Raw genomic sequence first — 21011 nt, 5'->3', positions numbered from 1 at the left:
ACCAAAATCAAATCAGTTTTTTAAAATATTCGTACTGAACTTAGATCTCTAAAACCGAAAATTCAGAAGTGGTGAAGTTAAAGAGTCTGGTAAAAATAAGATAAATGGAGGAGAATACTCTAACGGCATGTCCGTTTGCTGGATTTTTATGAGTATCTCATGAACTAACATAAAGAAATGAAATAAAAGTTAAGGGCAAAAGAGGAGAGATGGAAGAATTGATTCTTCATCAAGCTTCTAATAGTCTAATTATTTAAAATTAACTAGTGCATAACTCACATATCTATTCGGGTGTTTTTTTATTTTTGTAGAAATAAATACTTGCTTTGTATAAATGGCGGTAGATATTTTAACATTTATCCTTAATAAATAATTTTAAATATGATATTTCTAAACAAGATAATTTTATAATATATATTAGTATTTTTATTTTTTTGACCCGTCAACTGTATCAAATACATTTCTTATCATATATTCATCATATTGGATTAATATGAAAATGTATGTAAAATAATATATTAACAGATTAATTTATATTTTATTTATAAATTATATAAATTGACTATTTATGTTTTACAGTTTAAATGAATAAAACTTTATATTTCTTAAAATAAATAAGTGAACCAATTAATTTAGTAGATTTGAGAGAATAACCAAAACGCCTTATTACAATTATATATATTTTCACAAATTATATTATAACTTTAATATTTATATGTATTTATATAAAAAAAATATTCATTAAAAAAAACAATTATTGAAAATGAGATACATAATTTACGAAGTAATTGTATTGTGATGTAAAGACAGTTAATAAAACATATGAAAAGAGAGTTCATAAATATGTAGAATTATTATGGTGAAGATAATAAATGAAGTTGTTAGAATTAGTTCAAAAAGGAATGCAGAAGTTGTAGTAAAACACTTAAAATAGAGAAGTTCTATTTTGTACTTCTATTTTAATAATATTGATAAAATATCCATATATATAGTAGAAATATGTTGTTTTTATATGAGCCATCTCAGCAACTCCTTCACCGGGTGAGACACATCAGATTTTTAAAGAAAAATCACTCTATAGATTTGTCTAAGGTGGGTTTTTGGGAAACCTATCGTTTTTTGGTTTGGGTTCACTAAGATTTTGGTTCGGGTTTAATCGAATTTTTGGGTTTATGAATTTCAGCTCTATTCAGGTATTATAAAAGTTTGATGCGAGTTTGGTTCGGGATTAGTAACATTTTTAAAAACCTGTTACATCTAATATAATTTTGGGTTGTCTTAGGATTCAGAATTCACGTAACTGATCCATTGAACAAATCTTAATCGGGTTTTTGGTTCCAAAATACTTTTTGGACTTAGTTAAACCCAAAACCTAAAAAAGATCCAGTGAAATAACGATAAAAAAAAAATTGAAACGAGAAATTTAATAGTCACAATTCTTGTAGTTTCTAGTTTAATTTTTGACAAATGAAATCAAAAAGTTTGGATAATGAAATTAGAGAACAAAACTCAAAAATATGTATAAACATATCATATCTTATAAATCCTAAGTGAAAACATATGAATCCGATAAACTCGACTATATAGAAGAAAAATAATACCAAAAGATATTAGACTAAGTATCTGAGTTAATTATTTATGTAAGATACTTATTTTAGGTATTTAATGACTTGTGATACCACCACTCAGAGCTTGAATTTAGATAAACCTGCAAGGTTTTCTGTTTTAATATTTTCCTTTTTACTGATTTCGTGTCTTTGATTTGAAGAACCAAGAAGAGATGAGGCTGGACTTTCTGTCCGATGAGCTGATTTCAGTAACTGTCTATCACAAGAATCATGGTATCCTTCCTAGAATCTTCATTAACTCTTAAGTTTAGTTTCGAGACATTTAAAAAACAACCACTTACATTTGAGTACAGATTTTAACACTCACAAATTTTAACAACCAACCGTAAATAGGAACCAACTTTTAGCACTAGATTATTTAAAAACATGTTACTGGAAAGTTTCTTTTGGCTTGGAAATGACTGTCTTAGCGAATGGCAGGTGTGCTGTTGGGAAGTGTTGTACTTTGCGTAAAGATCATAGATCTGTTCTTAAGATGTATCAAAGAGCTAATATCGAGATATGCACATACGCTTTCTGGTCACGAGTACAATTCTTTTCTATCATGAACTTGGTGTAATAGATAGCCTTTAAACGATAAGATTGGTACTGAAATGTATTATAAATTCGCGGGATTGTTAAGACCACACTGAAAAACAAAAATAGTATTTGGTAGAATGAATTGTGCACTTTTAAATTTGAGAGTGTTTATTCACCCTTTCAAAATTTTTGAAGATAAGAATATATTGTAATGAAAAATCCCTCAAAAATGAAGGGATAAAGAGCTGTTGGGTATGTTATATGATATCAAAATCAAAACACCTACTACATCTACAGATCCACATAAACAAAAATTAAGAAAACTTTTTTACGACACTGTCTTTAGAAAGGAAATGATCTAGAATTTGAGTACCATTTACTTCATTACAAGGAATTGTATTTTGACATTTATCCAGAACCGAAGAACTGAACAGAAGGTTGAATTAGATCCTATCAATTATACTAGTGGATCATATATTTCTAAAACCAAAAGTCGAAACCAAACCTAGAACCGAATGGGTACCCAAATATCTATAATATAATTTATATATTTACAAATATTAACTATATTTAGTATTAAAATAATCAAATAATATAAAAATAATATTTACAAGTCGAAATACCCAAAAATGAATTAATAGAATACTTTTTATCCAAAATACTTAAATTATCTGACTTATACAATATTTTTTATCTGAAAACCCAATTTTTTGATATTTAATGTGAAAACCCCTGATATTTTTTACTTTTTTAACGCAAATTAACCGAAAATCGAAACCAAACCAGAACTGAATGGGATCCGATATTACTTTGGATATAAGTCTGCTCGACTTTGATATCCGAACTGAACCAAAAACAAAAATAACTGAACCAAACCGAAACAAACTTTCTATATAATCTAACATATTTTAAACTTCTAGAACCAGAGAACCATATTGGAACTGAACCGAACTGAATGCCGACGGCTAGCTATGGTAATGAATTTTAAGATGGCTTATGTTGATTGTTTGGTAATGTTCGGTAATGATCTTGAGAGATGTTTGCGAATAGAGAGATGAAAATTAGGAATTTAAGAATGATGAACTGGAACTTTTCGTGTTTAGATTTGGTTTTTTTGTTTTAACAAATCTACTTAGATTAGTGATTTAACTTCAGTCAAACAAATTAATGGAAGATTAATTAGAGTGTTAAAAAGGCTTGGTCAATCATTGTTTAAGGTTTTTTCTTATTTGACTAAGAGTTCAGGAATTAAATGGTCTGTTTTCGAGTTCAAAGTTTTTTCTGATTTTTTTTTTGAAAGTTTAAGACTAAAAGGTCATTTTCTTAATTATTTATTTGACTAAGTAATAAAGTGTCATAATCTGGTCAAAAAGATTAATAAGAAAGAATATTAATTAAGTGGCTGGGTAAGATGAATAATAACTCTAACGTGATCATATTTATTTATTTACATGAACAGGTCAAATGTACTCAATCTATAAATAAAAGACATACCTATTTGGCTAAACCCATATCTAGACTTTCTAATTAAAAAGATTGTATAAAACAAGTATAAATTGGCTCTATCATCATCATCGACACACAAGCACTATCAACTAAATTCTTTTGATTTCTAATTTGCTTAATCAAAAGGAATCTAAGATGATGAGAACTGCTTTTTTGATTATGGTTCTTGTTTTCGCAATGACTTTGTCATATCCGAATGCTCAGCCGACAGATCCTGAAGGGTGTAAAAACACATTTAGGAACATTACAGAAGGATGCCGCCAATATCTACGCAATATTTTTCATTTTCATTTCAGTTTCGGTGGGCTCAAGAAAGCATGTTGTGGAACCGTTGTTAATGTTACAGATTTATGTTGGCCAATCCTCTTCCCGAACGAGCCTTACGTTCGTTTTCTGTTAAAGTCTCTTTGCACAAAGTCCAATTTACATTGAAGTTTTTGAGTATTTTATTTTTATGTTATTTTAAAAGTGAAAACAAAAGGTTATCTACTTATTAATTAATACATATTTTTTCTTATAATACCATTTATGTATTACTAGACTTCAATCCGTATCATGCTCGTAAACTTTTAGTTCAAATACCAAAATTAAATTAAATAATATGTTACAAATACCATTTTCTAATTTTACAAAATTTGTAGGGAAAAACTAAGTTTTTGAGACGTCAAATTTGTCTAGAGAGTCTGACTTCTAAAAGTAATTCTCGATACAAATGCTGGAATATAATCATGATGACTTGCTTGAAGACACTATCTTGGTCTCACTGAACAATATTGAATAAAATAATAAATAATCATAAATATAGTTAGATATATCAAAGATAAATTAGAAAACTTAGGATTTTTCCCTACAACTTTTTAATATAATCATAAATAAAAAGCTGATGAAAATATTATGCTCTACCAAATGTGTAAAAATTATCCTATGAAATAGCTAAAGAATCTCAATCATTCAAGAAGTTTAAGGGACCAAATCAAATTTATTTTGATTATTCTATTAATGTTAGAATTACGCGTAAGTACATTTATCCGAAATCGAAGAACCGAACCGTACCAAAAGAAAAGAACTAAACCAAAATCAAATCAGTTTTCTAAAATATTCATACTGATCTTAGATCTCTTAAACCGAAAAGTCAGAAGTGGTGAAGTTAAAGAGTCTGGTAAAAATAAGATGAATGGAGGAGAAAACTATAACGGCATGTCCATTGGCTGGATTTTTATGAGTATCTCATGAACTAAATAAAGAAATGAAATAAAAGTTAAGGTCAAAAGAGGAGAGATGGAAGAATTGATTATTCGTCAAGCTTCTAATAGTCTAATTATTTAAAATTAACTAGTGCATGACTCACATATCTATTCGGGTGTTTTTTTTTTTTGTATAAAAAATATTTGCTTTGTATAAATGACGGTATATATTTTAACATTTATCCTTATTAGATAATTTTAAATATGATATTTCTAAACACAATAAGTTTATTATATATATTAGTATTTTATTTTTTGACCCGTCAACTGTATTACATACATTTCTTATCATATATTTATCTTATTGGATTAATATGAAAATTTATGTAAAATAATATATCAACAGATTAATTTATCTTTTATTTATATATTATATATATTGACTATTTATATTTTACAGTTTAAATGAATAAAACTTTATATTTCTTAAAATAAAGTAAGTTAACCACTTAATTTAGTAGATGTGAGAGAATAACCCAAAAAAGCCTTAGTATAGTTATATATATATTCACAAATTATATTATAACTTTAATATTTTTATGTCTTTATATATAAAAAATATTCATTTTTTACAAAAAAAATTTGAAAATGAGACACATAATTTACGAAGTAATTGTATTATGATGTAAAGACGGTGAATAAAACATATGAAAAGAGAGTTCATATATATGTAGAATTATTACGGTGAAGATAATAAATGAAGTTGTTAGAATTGGTTCAAAAAGGAATGGAGAAGTTGTAGTAAAACACTTAAAATAGAGAAATTTTGTTTTGTACTTCTATTTTAATAATATAGATAAAATATCCATATATATAGTAGAAAGATATCGTTTTTATATGAGCCATCTCAGCAATTCCTTCACCGGGCGAGACACATCAGATCTTTAAAGAAAAATCACTCTATAGATTCGTCTAAGGTGGGTATTTGGGAAACCTATCGTGTTTTGGTTTGGGTTCAATCAGATTTTGGTTCGAGTTTAATTTCGGGTTTATGAATTTCAGCCCTATTTCAGGTATTATAAAAGTTTGGTGCGAGTTTGGTTTGGGAATAGTAACATTTTTAAGAACCTTTTAAATCTAATATAATTTTGGGTTGTCTTAGGATTCAGAATACACGTAACTGATCATTGAACAAATTTTAATCGTTTTTTGGTTCCCAAATACTTTTTAGACTTATTTAAACCCAAAACCTAAAAAGGATCCAGTGAAATAACGATAAAAAAATATAAAAAAATTGAAACAAGAAATTTAATTGTCACGATTCTTGTAGTTTCTAGTTAAATTTTGACAAATGAAATCAAAAAGTTTAGATAATGAAATTAGAGAACAAAACTTAAAAATTTGTATAAACATATCATATCTTATAAATCCTAAGTGAAAACACATGAATCCGATAAACTCGACTATATAGAAGAAAAAATAATACCAAAATATATTAAACTAAGTATCTGAGTTAATTATTTATGTAATATACTTATTTTAGGTATTTATTGAAATCTTAGAGTATTTTGATAAATATATATATTTGGGATTAAGTTTGGATTTTGTACATATTTTGTTTTGAATTTTCTGAGTTTTTTGGATATTCATTTGAGTTCGATTTATATAACACTCATAACCTAAAATAAAATAAAACAATAAAACAAATTATATTCGATATTTATGTTGAGCTCAGTTCGATTCGGATTCATCGGTCCGGATTTTTGAATTTGGATTTTTTATCCACCCCTAGATTAGTCAGTTTCGTAGGTTTTGTATTATGTAGTTAGCCCAACACATGTATTAGATAACATAATTATAAACATTGGGCTTGACCCTACTATATTTTAATATAGACTAAACTATCATCTTATCAAAACGTGTCTTATGAATCCCATAACCAAAATGTGACTTATGAATCCCAATAACAAAACTATATTATCCCATCTTATTAAAATTATTATTTCCTGTTTATAGAACATAACATGTGCTATAATAAATTATTGCAGTTTGTATTGAATTTACTCTTCATATATTCAACAATTGATATATTTGACATCACACAAAAAAAATTGCTTCGGTGATAGACCATGGATTTTATTCACTTTTAGGCATGGTTTGTAAGTGTTTTAATAACTAATTATTATGTTTTAGAGTCTATTTAGTATATTTATAGGATCATGAGTGATTTGGAAGAAAATGATGATTTTCGAACATTTTGGAGATAATTAGAGAGAGCAACCGAGCTCACCATCAAGAAAATGGTCGACATTCAGAGACAATAATCGATCGATGCACATCTTGTGACATCGATCGACAGCGAAGCGCACATAAGCATGTTTGGTTCCAGCCGACTTATAGCCCAAGACTTCACCAATTTGCATGATTAACCCTGATGAGTTTTAACCTAATATTTATAGCTTGCCAAAGTGTTAAAGGCAAAGTGTGCTTTCTTGTTTTCTTATTTTCACAGCAAAATGTTTTCTAGGATTTTAGTAGAGTTGGAGAGAAGATTCAAAGAGATTTGTGATTAGAACTCCATTATTAATTTAAATCACTTATTTAATCAGATAAATTTAAAATTCTTTTTTTTTGACTAATTTATATAATTCATTCATTAAGGGTATAAACGATATTAACTGCTCTAACTTTTAACATGAGAGCTCGATTCCAAAAATTTACTTCGCAAATAATAGTAATAATAATCAGATAAATTTAAAATTCTTTTTTTATTTTTGACTAATTTATATAATTGATTCATTAAGGGTATAAACGATATTAACCGTTCTAACTTTTAACGTGAGAGCTCGATTTCAAAAATTTACTTCGCAAATAATAGTATAGATAGATAGATAGATGGTTAAGTATATTAAGCGATCAAACCGAATAAACCAAAGAAACCGATTAATTCAGATATATTAGTATATTTATATATAATCTTATTAATAATATGTATTTGATTAATATTTCTAATAAAAGTCAGAGAAACTAACTATAATATTAGTCATTAAAATCATCAACTAAATATAAGAAAAAAATAATGATGATATTATCAGTAGATATTGTTAATATCAATTTATTAATTAAATATCTTAAATATCATGATAATTATATTTTTAAATATTTTTTAAATAATAGAATATGTATATCAATAGAATAGGTTAATGTTTATCAATTATCTTAATATCATGATAATATTTAAATATTAAAATAATAATTTAAATAATAATATTAATTAAATTAATGATTTATCATAAAATTATGAAAAAATAACAACTGGACAAATTAACTAAAATTATAGAAAACATGACAAGTAAACAAATTTACTTATCAAATAATAGTATAGATAAATATCTGAAAAAACTAATTATTTTAATTAACCCACTTGTCTATCTGTCCCACTCGGGCATATTCTACTTCTATCTTATCCTCCGCAACCATTGGAATACGGAAACCATAATTATTATTCCTCATATTTAATGTAATTAGCGTATAGCTTTGGGTTTATTTCTTTTAACTAAAGCTTTAGATTTACTAGGGGCATTATCTCTGCGCAAACGCGGAGTCGTGAATAAAGTTCTTGTAACTATAAGTTTGGGAAAATATAATCTGAGCAGAGGGCCCATAATGATTTTAGACGGGCTGTCCTTTAGAAGATAGAGGTATTTAAAAGTCGTTGAAACTCAACTTCTAACTTCGAAGTTAATGCAAGTTTCTACTCAACGACTATTGACTATTTGACTGCTAGGTGATTTTTCCGTGTTCATGCACATGTACGGACATAAATATTTATAAAATAAATATAATATAATATTCTCTCTGTTTTTAAAAGATGCATATTCTATACTTTTCATATCTATTAAGAAAATTCATTAAATATACATTGTTTTTTGTGAATAACATTTTTTCATAATTTTTAGCCAATAAAAATTCAATAAACACCATTAATGTTTTTGAAACTTACAATTTTTCATAAAATCATATATTGAAAAAGTAAAAAATGTATCTTTTTGAAACAATTTTTTTTCCCAGAACAAACATCTTTTAGGAAAGGAGGAGTAATTAATAGATATTTATTTTTAATTTTAACTTAATTTATAACTTATATGTATAATTTAAATTAATTATATCATATTACTTTAATTAAATATTTATCTAATTGGTTTTGTTGTTTTTACAGTCAATTTAGTTGTCATTTGGACATGTTGGATTTTGTCTATTTATTTGAAATCAACTATAATATTTATTTTTTGTAAATATATTATTTTTTGATTAATTTTCTTATTTGCATTCTAGGTTGGTTGTTGTCTTAAATACATAAGTATAATTTATTAAGATTATGTATAATTTAATATATATTATGATTAGAATGAAATAAAAAATAAACTAAAATGTCTGATTCCAAATTACATAAATTAATATAATTATAATATTCTAAAGTCTCATGCATATATATAATTTTTACAAAAGATCTAAATTGTAAAAATGAGTTAATATTTTATTTATCATTTGTTAATATGTTTTAAGCCATCATATAATTTAAATTTATAAAATAAATAAATTATTATTATATAAACAAAATAAATAAATTATACATTGTTATTGTAGTTACATCTATGATTTTATATATAAGTTGGGTTAGTTGCTAATAAATTATACATTCTTATTGTAGTTACATCTATGATTTTAGATATAAGTTGGATTAGTTGCTAATATGTTCATTTGTTAATATGCTTATTGCTAAAATTTATTTTTAGTTTTTTCAATATCTCTTAAAATATGCAGTAAAAATGTGATTGTATTTTATAAATTATATTATATAAGTAAAATAAAATTTATTTATTTTTCCGTAATTGTAAGATATTATAGTAACCTAAATATATGAAAAACATTAAAAAATATTTCAATAATAATAATAAAAAAATATTTTTTGTCAATTAAACCTATATACGTTTATGTTACTTAATTATTTTGTGTAATCATCTAAGAAAATATATAGATATATTTAAAAAATTCAATTACTTTGAAAATATATATTTGTATTGTGTAAAATTATGTTTGAAAAGAAAAAAAATTTCTTTTTCTAAAATCAAGATCATTTGTGTGAACTTTTTTCTTAATGAAATTACATTATATACAAATATATTTTTTCATCTAAGAAGATGTAGATAAAAATGTATTTTATTACTTCAAATGTAAATTTTTTGTTACTTAAAGATATCTTTTAAATGGAATATTACTATTTTGTGAGATTTTTTTTTTATGAAATCATATTATATATACATATATTTTTCGTTTTTAAATTATTTTTAAAATTTTATATATGTTTCTTTTTTATTTATATTGTTATTTTGGAAAATTTTAAAAAGTAAAAAATAATATTTAAATGTTCTTTTTATTTCATAAGGGGTATCGTAGTAATCTACCACCGTGAGAGTTAATGTGAACGCGATAACTAGGAAAGAGAAGCCAATATGATTCTTTGTATGGCCCATGCAATAATCATCACCCGACGGTTTCCATACACAAGGTGACAAGGGTAGTTTGGCATTCAATAGTCAATACGCAATTCTCCTCGTGTAGCATTAATTCGAGTTCGAGGGTTATTGCTGACTCAAGGTTTTGCCTAACAAAATAAGCCTAATAATCGCCAGTAAGGTCTGTTTAACTAAACAAATCTGATACTCCTAATTAGATTTTTTTTGTAACATATACTCCTAATTAGTTTTTTTTGGTATTCGGAAATTGTAACCCAGCTATTAGAAGATATATGTTGCCATATACTACATTACTAGGCCTCGGTAAAAATATCCGAACTGAACCCGACCCGAAAAGTAGTATCGAATCCGAACCGAAATTGATTAAATATCCGAACGGGTTCAAAATTTTGGTATCTAAAGCACCGGAACCGAATCTGGCCCGAACCGAAGTATTCCGGGTACCCGAATGTATCCGAAATAGATTTCTATACTCCATGTATAAATATATTTTAGATTTAATGTGTATTAAAAACATCTAAAATATATAAGATATTTTTAAATTGACAAAAATACTTAAAATATATATACAAATAGTCAAAAGTAAATATCTAAAATAGCAAAAATATACTCAAAACACCAAAAATATTTGAAATATCTATTGATTATCTATCCAAATATTCAAACCAAATCAAATTATATGTTAAGTTTAAGTATTTTGACATATGTTATTCAAATTTGAATGTAATATATTATTTTGTTTGTATATTTTGAGAAATTTAAAGTATATAATGAATTTTAAAATTCTAAAAATAATTTTAATGGGTTATCCGAACCCGAACCGAACCAGAACTGAAATTTAGAAATATCCGAATGGAGCTAAAATCTTTGATCCCGAAAACTCAAAACCCGAATTGATCGGAACCGAACCCGAATGCCCATCCCTAACATTACTTTGACCCGTTTACAGAAAAATATCTTCAAAGGGCATTTTTACATGACCAGTTTTATCTTCACTGATGTCATAGTCATTTTTAAATTAAAACCTAAGAACGCAATTTATCAGTCTCCAAAATTGAGCTCAGTAAATTAATGAGTCTCTCATCTAATGTCAATTTCTAACACCTATACACAATTTCTAACGCCTAAGCACAATTTTTTTTTGTAACTACCTAGACACAATCTTTCATCCTCATCTTCTGAGAGAGATCGAATTTTTGTTACGTGGTTTCTGACTCTCTGGTTTTTTTTTTTTGGTCTAAATGTTATTCTGACTCTCTGGTGATTCTCTGGTATGTTATTGTTGAGTCATATCGAATATAACATATTTTTTCACTTGTAAACATCATTTGGTTATCTTAAGATTTCAATTTTAGTTCGGTCACGTCAAAAATGTATGAAGATAAACTATTTTTCGTGGAAAAGACAAGGAAAGAAAAAAGAAACAGTGAAAGTAACGCGTTTGAATATTAACGCGTTTTAGTCTGAAAGTATGACTATTGGAAATATTGGCCAGAAAGTCAAGAAAAGTGAAGATTCAACATCACACCAGAAGCCAAAACTAAATGACAATTCGAATTTATGTATTTTTGTTATTGTAAGCGTCAACTCTCTTATAGTCTATGCTAAGTCGCTATAAAGAGAATAACCACACTCGGGACCTCCCTCGCTGATTAAACTTTTGCTTTAGCTAGCAAGTGTTCTTGAGGAAAGATGCAGCCCATCTTCAAAGCGATCATTCAGAACGACATTCCAGCTTTTCTGGGGTTGGTGGAAGAGAAAGAATCGTGGCTGGAAGAGAGAAACGTGGACCAAGACAACAGCACGGTGTTGCACATGGCTGCGAAGCATGGGCATGGAGAACTTGTCTCCAAGATTATTGAGCTCAAACCTTCCCTCATCTTTTCCCGCAACGCACACGGAAACACACCGTTGCATCTCGCTGCTCTCCTCGGAGAAGTGAACACAGTTAGGACGTTGTTAGAGTTTGGATCGGAAACGTGTTCCGCACGGAACAACAGCTGCCAAACACCCCTCCATTTAGTTTGCCGCAGCATTTCCACGGAGTCTGCCAGATTATTTGCGGAAAAGACACATTCTGTCAGCCTCGATGAACTCAAATTTTCCATATCAAGTGGATCAACATGTAAGTTTCTTGTGCTCAACATTTTTTGTGATCTAAAAAGCCCTTTTTTAAATTTAAATTTATAAAAAGCAGAGAGACTAAGCATTAACAACCAAAAACTTATGCGGCAAGTAGATGTTAATGGCAATACGGTCTTACATATCGCGGTTTCCATGTCTTGTGGTGCTCCGGTGAGTAGTTTTCTATGCCGTTGTCAATCCTCTATATATTAAAAGAGAAACATTACAACATATTTTTGTAGCCACATGTCATCACGACAATCATTCTTAGAATCTTTAGAAAAATATGTTGGTCTATATAAATATATAATAAGCTTTTTATTAAACTAACCATAAATTAATCATAAATGTTCATCATTGTTTCCTTAAATAAAAATCACGGAATTACCTAATTTGGCTAAAGTATATATGACAATTAATGATTTTGAATGATAAAGATTTGATAAAAATTAGTTTATTCTCTATCATTTTTAAAAATTTTAACTTATTAAAATAAATTAAACAGCCACATTAACTATATAATAAAAATTTAAATTTTTTCGTATATGTTATATTTTGAATTTTTAAAAACGAATATAAATGACTAAAGTTGTTAAAAATCTCATATTGAATTTTTTGTGATCCATAGTTTAAAATTTATGTTATAACAAGATACAAATGATTACGAAATTACATAAGTATGAAATCTCATTTAATAAATATTATATATATGTATATTAATATTTTTCAAAAATAAATTATATACCATATAAAATACATGCGTATTTTAATTTCGAATTTGTTTTGAATTTTTTTGATAAACATTTTGAGAAATTAGTGACAACTTAATATTAAGATTTTAAATTTTGCATTGAATGTTTTTAAAATTATAAATTACTAAAACTATTAAAAATCCCACAATTTTTTTATTGTTATCATTGATTTAAAAATTTTGTTATAAAAAAATACAAATGATCAAAAATAATATGAGTATAAAATATTTTTAACAGATGTCAATATTAAAAATGTACTATATATATCTATGTTAATATCATTTAAACTTAATTTTATACCATATAAAATAGAAAAAAAGTGTTTGTCTGGATTAATAAAATTTATTTAAGTATTTGTACCAATTTAATTATATACGTAATAGTTACTAAATTTTTAATTATTCAACATATATTTATTATTTCATAATATGTAAAAATATATAATACTTAAAAATAATTTATATATAATATTCATTCCGCGCAAGGCGCGGATCTTAACCTAGTTTTATAATAAAAGTAAAAATCACTAAATCTTGTTTCAGCTTATATACGCAAGCACTGCGGTAGACCAGTCAAACCCTTATTTATCATGTTAGCTATACCGAAGAAAATGAAAAACAAAATCAAATTTGCCTCATATATAATTTCTTGTATTCATGGTGTCTGCTCTGACATATTTCTTATTGAACAAATTGTAGCTGCTACGATACATTGTTGGTAAGAAGATAATAGATATCAACTGTAAGAACAATATGGGTTTTACAGCTTTCGACCTTCTCCCTCAAGAAGCCGAAGACTTTGAGTTATTATCAACCTTATCAACCTCGAGGTTGGGTACCATGCTGGATTCTGATCAGAGCATTGAGGAACAAGGTGAGCACTCTAATCCATACAATAAAGGATCTCAAGAAGGCGTTAAATCTTTAGATATCCCTGAAAGCTTAAAAGAGAACGAGGTAATACGGTTGCTTAGGTTAATCGAAACGAACACATCAAAGATAGCACATATAAAACGAAACAAGAAAGGGGCGGTTGAAAGAGATCGTAGAAGCTTGGAACGTGAGATGCATATAGAAGCATTACAAAATGCAAGAAATACGATTGCTATAGTGGCAGTTCTGATTGCTTCAGTTTCTTATGCGGGTGGGATTAACCCTCCTGGCGGCGTCTACGATGATGGGCCATGGAGAGGGAAATCCATCGTAGGCAACACGACACCGTTTAAGGTTTTTGCAATATGCAACAATATCGCACTCTTCACCTCATTGTGCATTGTTATTCTTCTCGTTAGCATAATACCTTACAAGAGGAAACCCTTGAAGAGATTACTGGTAATCACCCACAGGATGATGTGGGTTTCTGTAGGGTTCATGGCAACTGCTTATGTTGCGGCGTCTTGGGTGACCATACCACTTTTGCGTGGAACAAGATGGTTATTTCCGGCCATTGTCTCCATTGCTGGTGGGTCTTTGATGGTTCTCTTTTCCTATCTCGGAGTAGAGACAATCGGTCATTGGTTTAAAAAGATGAACCGTGTGGGAGATATACCGGTTTATTTTATGCAAAAATGGCGTGTAAGAGATATACCTCCCATTTCAAGGAGGACCAGGGTCACCAGCCCAGATCATTCCAAAGCGTCTTCTTTTGCGAGGACCAACTCTGATTTAGCTGCCTCGGAAAATTCGGGCTATTTCACCTATTGACTCTCTGGGAACATTCCCACTACGGCACCACCTGCGATCGAAATCTCCGCAAGCTGATTAATAAATTCCAACCAGGTGGTTTTGAGCCATGCCTAAAACAAAAAATCAAAAATTTTAATAATAAAAATATAAATTTTATTGCAAAAGATGATTATTCATCATGAAAACACTTGTCTCACTTCCATCAAACGTATGTGATTAGTATCACTATACATGTGTCTACATCACATATTTTCTTTTATAAAATATCTGAACAAGACCGACTTACTCATGCTATAAATAGGAGTGTGATGTGCAATTGTATTATGGATATATGAAATGAAAAAGTCAATCATATAACTCTCTCTCTCACTCACATCTCACGTCCATCTCTCTCTCTTTATTACTCAGAAATAAAGATATCCCCTATATATTAATTGAGGAACATTTGAAAAGATGTAACCTCAATTTTGTATTAATTAAAAGAGGCCCCAATGCATAGGTGGCACTCAATTAGATAGTCAATTACATTCAATTGAAAAATAAGTAGGTCCACATTCGATTTTTATATGTTGTTAGATACATAAGTTGGTCAAACTATATGATATAATGATATGATATGTTATTTTCTTTCCTTAAATAAAACCTACGGAATTACCATAAATGACTAATATATATATGACAATTAATGCTTTTAATAATAAAGATTTTATAACAATTTATATCTCCTCCATCATTTTTTGTTTAATTTTATATTATAAAAATAAATTAAACAATCAAATTAGCTATAAAAATAAAATTTAGATTTTTTCGTATATGTTATATTTTGAATTTTTTAAAACGACAATAAATGACTAAAACTATTAAAATTATTATGTTAAAAATTAATGATCAATTGTTTAACATTTTTATTATAAGAAGATACATATGATTTTAAAACCATATGAGTAAAAAATATCATTTAATAATAAATAAATATATATATAGATTAAACACTATATACCATAAGATTACATAAATATTTTAATATTAAAACTTTCAATGAATTTTCAAGAACATTTATAAATTATAAAATTATTAAAGATTTCAGATTGAAAATTTTGTTATCGATGATTTAAATATTTTGTTATAAAACGATATGAATGATCACAGAACCGTATGATTATAAATTCTTATTTAATAAATAACTATACAAAATATACTATTCTTAGAAAAATAGGTTGGTCCATCTTAACTTATATTACACTTTTTATAAAACTAACTATCGAATTGATAAATAACGTACCAAAAAATGTTTTGCACTTTCCTTAAATAACAGCTACGAAATTACCTAATATGATTAACGTATATGTGAAAATTAATTATTATGAATAATAAATATTTGATAACAATTTTTGTATCTTAGTTCTTTTTTTAATTTTATATTATTAAAATATATTTAAAAATCACATTAAATATATAATAAAAACATTTATATTTTTTCTTATATGTTATATTTTGAATTTTTCAAAACGTCTATAAATTATTAGAAATTTGAAGATCCCCACTCTGAAAATTTTGTGATCAATAGATTATTTTTTTGTCATAATAAGTTACAAATGATCATAAAATTGTATTAATATGAACTTTTATTTAATATTATAAGAAGATACACATGATTTTAAAACCATATGAGTAAAAAATATCATTTAAAAATAAAACACATATATATATATATATATATAGATTATACTATATACCATAAGATTACATAAATATTTTAATATTGAAACTTTCAATGAATTTTCAAAAACATTTATAAATTATAAACTTATTAAAGATTTCACATTGAAAATTTTGGTTATCGATGATTTAAATATTCAGTTATAAAATGATATGAATGATCATAGAACTGTATGATTATAAATTCTCATTTAATAAATGACTATATAAAATATACTATTCTTAGAAAAATAGGTTGAACTATCTTAACTTACATTATATTTTTATTAAACTAACTATCGAATTGATAAATAATCTATCAAATTTGTTTTTGCACTTTCCTTAATTAGAAACTACGAAATTACCTAATATGATTAACGTATATATGAAAATTAATTATTATGAATAATAAATATTTGATAACAATTTTGGTATCTTAGTTTTTTTTAATTTTATATTATTGAAAGATATTAAAAAATCACATTAAATATATAATAAAAAAATTATATTTTTTCTTATATGTTATATTTTGAATTTTTCAAAACGTTTATATATTATTAGAAATTTGAATATTCTCACTCTGAAAATTTTTTGATCAATAGATTTTTTTTTGTTATAATAAGTTACAAATGATCATAAAATATAACGCATATGAATTTTTATTTAATAAATATTCAAACTAAATAATATATATATATATATATATATAAATACTAATGATATAAAGCAACAAGATTGGCTGATCAATTTAGTCGTCCAGTTGAAATCTTTCAAAAGTATGTGAAAGACTAAAGTCAAAGTAAATATGGTTTTAGAATAGTAATTATATTTTACTAACCGAAATACCGAAAAAAACCGAACCGAACCGAAACCAACCCGATATTCGGATTGAACACCCCTAATCCAAATGAAGCCAAACTATTGTTTCATTCTCCAAAATATAATAAAAAGAATAACTTAATCCCGCGCAAGGCGCGGGTCTTATCCTAGTATAATAATACTTATAAACCTTTTATCTCAGTTACTATTATTCAACACGTTATCAGCACGAAGCTCTGACCAACTGAAGTTTATCAATCTAAAAGTTCTTAAACTAGCCGAGGTAATGTTTAAATTTATGTATTTTAATACACTTAATTTATTTAAATTTTATTATTGTTTCGGAGTGAGAGGCTGGACCTTCTCCGTTCGGGATGATAGGCGCTGCCTTCCCCGACTGATCGTTATGGTAGGCTATGCCTTCACGATCAGAGAAACACGTGGTAGGCTTTGCCTCCGTGAATAAAAAGGTCAAAAAATGGTAGACTAAGTCTCCTCGGACCTTAAAATAAATAAAGTCAAAATGGTAGACCATGTCTCCTCGGACTTTGAAAAATGATCACTATGGTAGTCTATGACTCCTCGGATCATGTGGTAGGCTGAGCCTCCCGATTTTATTTATGCTATTTAAATTCTTGCAATTTAAATTTCTGAAATTTAAATTTCTACAATTTAAATTTCTGCAATTTAAGTTTATGCTTTTATTTTATGCCTTTAATTTCTGCATTTAAATTACGCATTTAAATTCTCGTAATTATTATATTTATATATATTATTCTATGAATACAGTTATCATGTCGAATTTGACAAAGCTCGAAATTAATGCCCTGGATATTACGGGAAATCATTATATGACCTGGGCAGTGGGTGCAAAAATGCACCTGAGAGGAAACGGGCTTTTGGAAACCATCGATAGTTCAAAAACGGTGTCGGATGAGAAAAAGGCTAAAGTCATGATATTTTTACGACACCACATCCATGATGGTTTAAAGGATGAATATATTACGAAAGAGGATCTTTGTGACCTCTGGAAATCTTTAAAAGAGAGGTTTGATCACCAGAAATATGTGATCTTACCGAAAGCTAAACACGAGTGGATACATCTCCGGTTCCAGGATTACAAAAGTGTTAGTGAGTTTAATTCCGCGATGTTCGGAATTACTTCGAGGATGATGTTATGTGGAGAGAAAATAAGTGATTATGATATGATCGAGAAAACTCTCTCCACGTTCCATCCTGAAAATGTAATCCTGCAGCAACAGTACCGGGTGAGTGGATATACCCGTTACTCGGAGTTGATGCAAGTCCTCCTTGTAGCGGAGCAGAATAATCAACTCGTGACTTTAAACCATCAAGCTCGTCCCACTGGATCTGCTCCATTCCCAGAAGCGAATGTTGCATCATCCAGTTATGATAATAGGAGAGGACGAGGTCGTGGACGTGGTGGAAACCGTTATCATGGTCGTGGAAGAGGACGAGGAAGAAGATTCCGTCCCTATGATGAAAGAAATAATAAAGACTTCCACGAAAATGAAAGAAATGAAAAGGGCCAGGATGATAAAAGGCAAACGGGAAAGGTTTGCTACAGATGCGGCATGAAAGGTCATTGGGTACGTAACTGTCGTACGCCAAAACATTTAGCCGATCTGTATAGAGAACCCCAAAAGGGAAAAGAGAAAGGAAGAGGTGAAACTAACTTCATCTCTGATGAACCTGGGCCATCCTTTCATGGTTTAAACGATGATACTCATCTCGACGTATCAGACTTTCTGGTTGAACCAGAGAGTATCGATGAGTGATATAAATCGATGTGATATAAGTAGACTGTATTATAATATCTATATCTTTTGTTGTAAGATATATGTTATGTTTGTTATGTTTAATGTTTAATAATATATGTTTTATGAATATTTTAAATTCAGAAAGAATGCCAAACTTTGAGACTATGGATGGAGATTTGTGTTTGGCAGATAGTGCGTCAACGCACACGATAATTAAAGATAAGAAATATTTCTCCAGACTCAAAATAAGAGATTACGCTGGAAGCGTAAGTACAATATCTGGTAATGCAAAGATTATTATGGGCTCTGGAAGAGCGAAATTTTCAATGCCAGGGGGAACAATATTTGAAATAAGTTATGCATTGTATTCCCCCAAGTCTCATAGAAACTTGTTAAGTTTTAAGGATATCCGAAGAAATGGATATCATATTGAGACTATGAATAAAGATGGCATTGAATTTCTTTGCATTAAGTCTGAGAGGAAACATATATTGGAAGAGTTAAGAATGTTATCCTCTGGACTATATTGTACGAAAATAACCATGACTGAGTCATATGCCGTGGTAAACATGAAGTTTACTGATACATTTAAAATATGGCATGAAAGGCTAGGACATCCTGGTTCAGTCATGATGAGAAAGATAGTGCAAAATTCGAATGGCCATCCGTTGAAAAACGGAAAAATTTTGCAAACGGACGAGTTTACATGTAATGCATGTTCTCAAGGAAAGCTTATAACTCGGCCATCACCAGCAAAAGTAGGCAATGAATCACCAATGTTTTTAGAAAGAATACATGGTGATATATGTGGGCCGATCCACCCACCGTGCGGGCCGTTTAAGTATTTCATGGTATTGATTGACGCATCTAGTAGAAGGTCAAGTGTGTCTCTTTTGACAACACGAAATACGGCTTTCGCAAAGTTCATTGCCCAGATAATAAAGCTGAGAACGCAGTTCTCAGAGTATGCCATTAAGAAAGTAAGGCTTGATAATGCTGGTGAATTTACATCGCAAGCTTTTGATGATTATTGTATGTCAATGGGGATTGATGTGGAGCATCCAGTCCCCCATGTGCATACACAAAATGGCATGGCCGAGTCATTGATAAAACGGTTGCAGTTGATTGCAAGACCGTTAGTCTTGAGAACAAAGCTCCCAATTTCTGTATGGGGTCATGCTATATTGCATGCGGCTGCATTGGTTCGGCTAAGACCAAGTGCTTATCATAAGTACTCCCCTTTACAATTGGCATCTGGACAAGAGCCAGATGTATCCCATCTCCGTGTCTTTGGGTGTGCGGTCTATGTTCCGATAGCTCCGCCACAAAGAACAAAAATGGGCCCACAAAGGAGATTAGGAATTTATGTGGGTTATACGTCACCAAGTATAATAAGATATCTGTAACCAGTAACTGGTGATATGTTTACGGCAAGGTTTGCCGATTGCCATTTTAATGAGGATGAATTTCCAGCGTTAGGGGGAGGAATTAATAGAATTCCTAAAGAGATTACATGGTGTACACCGTCGTTGTTACACCTTGACCCCCTTACGAATCAAAGAGAGCTGGAAGTTCAGAAAATTGTGCATTTACATAATTTGGCAAACCAGTTACCAGATGCGTTCACAGATACGAGAAGGGTGACGAAGTCATGTATACCCGCTGAAAATGTTCCATCCAGAGTTGATGTTCCTAAAGAACAAACTGATGGAAATAAAATGAATGAATCTAGGGTTCAGTTAAAGAGGGGGAGGCCAGCGGGTTCTAAAGATAAAAAT

The 21011-nt window shown here is 28.6% G+C and overlaps 1 protein-coding gene and 1 pseudogene across 1 annotated transcript; both read left to right on the top strand.

Moving 5' to 3' along the window:
- The first annotated feature begins 11365 nt into the window (after window positions 1-11365).
- On the top strand, window positions 11366-15341 carry LOC106446554 (annotated as a pseudogene).
- A 2986-nt stretch (window positions 15342-18327) lies between these two features.
- On the top strand, window positions 18328-19251 carry LOC125608198. Its single transcript, XM_048778168.1, has 2 exons — window positions 18328-18913; window positions 19094-19251. The coding sequence occupies exons 1-2, from the start codon at window positions 18328-18330 to the stop codon at window positions 19249-19251; spliced, it is 744 nt and encodes a 247-aa protein (XP_048634125.1).
- The last annotated feature ends 1760 nt before the right edge of the window (window positions 19252-21011 follow it).

Source organism: Brassica napus, chromosome A4 (genome assembly GCF_020379485.1).
Source record: "Brassica napus cultivar Da-Ae chromosome A4, Da-Ae, whole genome shotgun sequence".
Lineage (NCBI taxonomy): Eukaryota > Viridiplantae > Streptophyta > Magnoliopsida > Brassicales > Brassicaceae > Brassica > Brassica napus.
The sequence above is the reverse complement of the archived record's forward strand: the minus strand, read 5'-3'. Positions and strand labels throughout refer to the sequence as shown.